Source organism: Lucilia cuprina, chromosome 4 (assembly GCF_022045245.1).
Source record: "Lucilia cuprina isolate Lc7/37 chromosome 4, ASM2204524v1, whole genome shotgun sequence".
In the NCBI taxonomy this organism is placed as follows: Eukaryota; Metazoa; Arthropoda; class Insecta; order Diptera; family Calliphoridae; genus Lucilia; species Lucilia cuprina.
In genome coordinates, this window is record NC_060952.1 from 88,232,712 (window position 1) to 88,237,107 (window position 4,396).

At 33.1% G+C, this 4,396-nt stretch overlaps 2 protein-coding genes across 5 annotated transcripts in view; one reads left to right on the top strand and one right to left on the bottom strand.

The window, feature by feature from the left end:
- The window catches only part of LOC111676904 (zinc transporter 7), a 4,365-nt gene extending 2,915 nt beyond the window's left edge, over positions 1-1,450 (bottom strand). Inside the window, exons 1-4 of one of the 3 annotated variants that reach the window (XM_046950144.1) lie at positions 1,178-1,450; positions 913-1,106; positions 492-788; positions 339-455 (exon numbers count right to left, since the gene is read on the bottom strand). In XM_046950144.1, the coding sequence (XP_046806100.1) occupies positions 339-455; positions 492-788; positions 913-1,093 (595 nt within the window). In that variant the 5' untranslated portion in view covers positions 1,094-1,106; positions 1,178-1,450. Of the gene's footprint in view, positions 1-338; positions 789-912; positions 1,107-1,177 lie in introns of all 3 variants that reach the window. The other 2 variants (XM_023437913.2, XM_023437912.2) reach the window with 2 other exon arrangements.
- Positions 1,451-2,527: 1,077 nt separating this feature from the next.
- The window catches only part of LOC111676899 (protein unc-45 homolog B), a 4,936-nt gene continuing 3,067 nt past the window's right edge, over positions 2,528-4,396 (top strand). The window contains exons 1-2 of one of the 2 annotated variants that reach the window (XM_023437908.2): positions 2,528-2,753; positions 2,859-4,173. In XM_023437908.2, coding sequence (XP_023293676.2) covers positions 2,886-4,173 — 1,288 coding nt within the window. In that variant the 5' untranslated portion in view covers positions 2,528-2,753; positions 2,859-2,885. The remainder of the gene's footprint in view (positions 2,754-2,858; positions 4,174-4,396) is intronic. The other variant, XM_023437907.2, reaches the window with a different exon arrangement.

Genomic DNA, 4,396 nt, shown 5'->3' on the forward strand with positions numbered 1-4,396 from the left:
AACTGAACTAGAACTGAACTAGAACTGAACTAGAACTGAACTAGAACTGAACTAGAACTGAACTAGAACTGAAATAGAACTGAACTAGAACTGAACTGGAACTGAACTGGAACTGAACTGAACTTGAAATGAACTAGAAATGAACTAGAACTGAACTAGAACTGAACTAGAACTGAACTAGAACTGAACTAGAACTGAAATAGAACTAGAACTAAACTAGAACTGAACTAGAACTGAACTAGAACTAAACTACACCTGAACTAGAACTGAACTGGAACTTACATACAGAGCAATATTAAATACAAAACTCACACAACAACAAAACTCGGTTTACTTACCATCATCCAGTAAGATAGCTTGATGACTATTCGAATCCAAATGATTGTTGGAATGTGAATGACCACCGGATCCACCATGTGAATGACCATGTCCACCGCCTCCACCATGCGAATGACCATGGCCACCACCGCCATGGGAATGGCCATGACCACCATGATTAAAGGCATAAATACCCACAAGATTTACCAGCAAACCCAATACTGAGACAACAAATAGTCTTTCATGTTTCACCTCTGGAGGTTCTATTAGACGTTCAACACCCTCCGACAATATAAAGAAGGCCACAAATATTAAGAAAAGACTATTAACGAAACCCGCTAATACCTCAGCTCTCACATAACCATATGAGAATCGTTCGTTAGCTTTCCATTTTGTAATAACTGATGCTGCCAAACCAGCCAAGAGACCGGTGCAATCAAAGAACATATGAAATGAGTCTGATATAAGACCTAAAAATAGAGGGGAGAAAAATAGAAAATTACTGCAAATTCTTTAACAAGCTTTTTTATGTTTATTGTAATCTAATTTAAGTTTATCTTATCTATCACAGCATTTTCACACTTTCGTACATACCCAAACTGTTGGTCCATATACCATAGAATAGTTCCACAAAGGCAAAACTTAAATTTAAAATAAGAAAAAGAAATAAGTTTCTCGAATTCTTATCCGAGAAAATTAATCTTTTCCAACTATTTAATGTATCCTTGATACGGTACATACAATTGCTACGATCACGATGCGTAAGCGGCAACATTTTATTTTAATAACTAAATTAAAAGAAAAGGTAAAAAATATAAATTTCCAATTGCCTACGTGGTGTTTATTATGATTTACTTACATACGTTTTGTTACTTTTATTTGGTTTAAGATTTTGCTAAGAACCTTCCTATGTTTTTTAATGGAATTATGTTGATTTTGGCAATTTTGTGGTAAAACTTTAGTTTTCAAGGTTTAAATAGCCTTGCTGTTATTGTTTTCTTTTAAAAATTCAACATTTTCGTTTAAAATATTATAGAAATTTAATATTTTTTCGTAAAAAAAAAATAAATTTTCATGCGGGAATTTATTTTTTTTGTGGTTGTTTCTGACGTTTGTTGATGTGACAATACAAAGAAGAGAATGAAGAGATTAATTTCATTCAAAGTGGCCAGATTAGCTTAAAGCAGGGATTAATGATGCCAGATTAAGTTTAAATTTAAAAGAATAATAAAAGCATAACATCAGTCATGAAGTAGTGGATTTAGTAGATTTTTTTTTTAAGTTTTGAAGCAAATGAAATTAATTTTCAAATGGAAAATTGTTTGTTATACTAACAACAATTTATTATATGAATTGACAAAAACCGGCTGCGTTTTCTTCTTACGCATTTGAAGCACAAAAATTAGAAATATATATGTAAAAGCTGTATATGAAACTTTGATATTTTTTATACGTATTTTTATTTGATTTTTTGCTTAAATTTATTAACGACACACCCTGTTCATCTCACCACTAAATAGGGTTCTACAGTTGAAACGAAAAGTCGACTTTTCGACTTTTTTCATTTAGTTAAAAGTCGACTTTTCGACTTTTTTCATTTTATGAAAAGTCGATTTTTCAACTTTTCGACTTTTTCTATTTAAATAAATGTCGACTTTTAGACTTTTCGACTATAAGTATTTTATAAATAGTCGACTTTTCGACTTTTTTCGCCTCTTCGATTTTTCGACTTTTTGACTATTTTTGACTTCTTTCTACTTTTTTCCGACTATTTTTTGACTTTTTTCGCGTTTTCCGACTTTATTTGAGAGTTTTTGACTTTTTTCCACTTTTTTAAAATTTTTGACTTGTTTCTACAATTTTCGATTTTTCGACTTTTTCCGACTTTTCGACTTTTTTTTTACTTTTTTCGATTTTTTTAGACTTTATTCGACTTTTTTCGACTTATCGACTTTTTTTGACTTATCGACTTTCTTCGACTTTTCGGCTTTTTTCGACTTTTATTCACAAAGTGGACTTTTTTTCACAGACGATAGTCGAGTTATCGACTTTTTGGAACAAAATAGTCGACTGCGACTTTTTTCGACAAAAAGTCGATTGTTCGATTATTCGAAAGTCGATTTATAGAACCCTACCACTAAAAAGGAGAACTGTCAAATCATTATAAAAACAAAGAAAGTAATGATCAAAACAAAAACATCAAGACATTAGTTTACTCAGATTCAAGAATTATTTAAAAATAGAATTTTTGTGAGAGTTTTCACCGCTCAACGTATTAAAAAAACATTTTACTTTCAACGCACATTGCAAGAACAACAAGATATTTTAGTGCAAGAAAATTACCAAAAAATTCAGTTTCATTTCATAATACACAAAAGTTCTCTACTGATCGTGGGGGATCGAGAAAATTCCTAGCAGGCAAACACACAAAAAAGGTATAAATACAATTTGTTTAAGAAAATTTTCGTTAATTAAAACATAAACGTGACTCATAGAAGATAATTTATAAAATTTGTCAATAAATTTAATTAAATTTGTAGTTTTATTGAATATTTTTTAGTAAATAAATGAAAATGACGACAACAAATGCAACAGATGAATCGGGGGCGGAGGCCCTAACCTATAAAGATAAAGGTAATGAAGCTTTTAAGCAGGGCAAATGGCAAGAGGCCATTGAATTATACACAATGGCTATCAAAAAAGGCGATAAACACAAGGAGTTGCCCGTTTTCTATAAAAATCGTGCTGCTGCTTATTTAAAATTGGAAGATTTTACTGCTGCCTTAAAGGATTGCAATGAATCTTTAAAACTGACACCTAAAGATCCCAAGGCTTTATTCCGCCGCGCTCAGGCCTATGAAGGTCTAAAGAAATACGAAGAATCCTATAAAGATGCTACCGATTTGTTTAAGGAAGATCCCAATAATCAGGCGGTGCAGCCCATGTTAAAGCGTTTACATTTAATAATACAAGAAAGAGCCGCAAAAAATGCCCAAACATCGACAAAAGTTAAACAAATGATGGATTTATGTTTTGATATAGCAACACCCTCGGAAAAGAGGCGTTCGGCTTCCAATAATCTATTGGTTTTGGCTAAAGATGAAGTAGGAGCTGACCTTTTGTTTAAAGCAGGTTGTATTAGCAAAATTGCTTCCATAACTAAAATTGAAAAGGATGCTGACATCTATGTCAACCTGGTGAGAGTGGTAGCTGAACTTTGCAATCATTCAGTACCACGTACTAAGGCTGTGCTCACCGAATTAGGAGTGCCATGGTTTATGCATGTTTTGGATCACAGACACGAAGAGCGTGTCTCTGCTGCCCAATATTGTTTGCAAACTATTATTAATGCTCTGTCGGGCATGGAAATTAAACCGGATAGTAAACCCAATAAGGATATGTGCAAAGAAAATTATAAAGAAATCGATACTTTACTCTCCTGTTTGTTGTACAGTATTACTGATCGCACTATCTCGGGTCCGGCACGTGACGCTGTTATGGAATTGTTGACAAGAAATGTTCATTATACTGCTCTTGAATGGGCTGAACGTTTGGTCGAACTTAGAGGTCTTTATCGTTTGCTGGATGTTTGTTCTGAACTAGAGGAATATAAATATGAAAGTGCTATGGAGATTACTCCCTCTTCACGTACGATTGCATCGGTTTGTTTGGCCCGTATTTATGAGAACATGTACTATGATCAGGCTAAGGAACGTTTCCAGGAACAAATCGATGAGTATATAAAGGATAAATTGTTATCACCCGATTTAGAGTCGAAAGTTAGAGTGACTGTGGCCATAACCTCGCTATTGTTAGGTCCTTTAGATGTGGGCAATCAAATTATCGCTAGAGAGGGTAAGTTGATGTTAATTAGTTTAAAAAATGTATTATTAAAATTTAAGTCAGTTCTAATTGAGTTCAATTTAAATTCAGTTCTAGTTCAGTTCTAGTTTAGTTGTAGTTCGGTTCTAGTTCTAGTTCATTTCTAGTTCAGTTCTAGTTCAGTTCTAGTTCAGTTCTAGTTCAGTTCTAGTTCAGTTATAGTTCAGTTCTAGTTCAGTTCTAGTTCAGTTCTAGT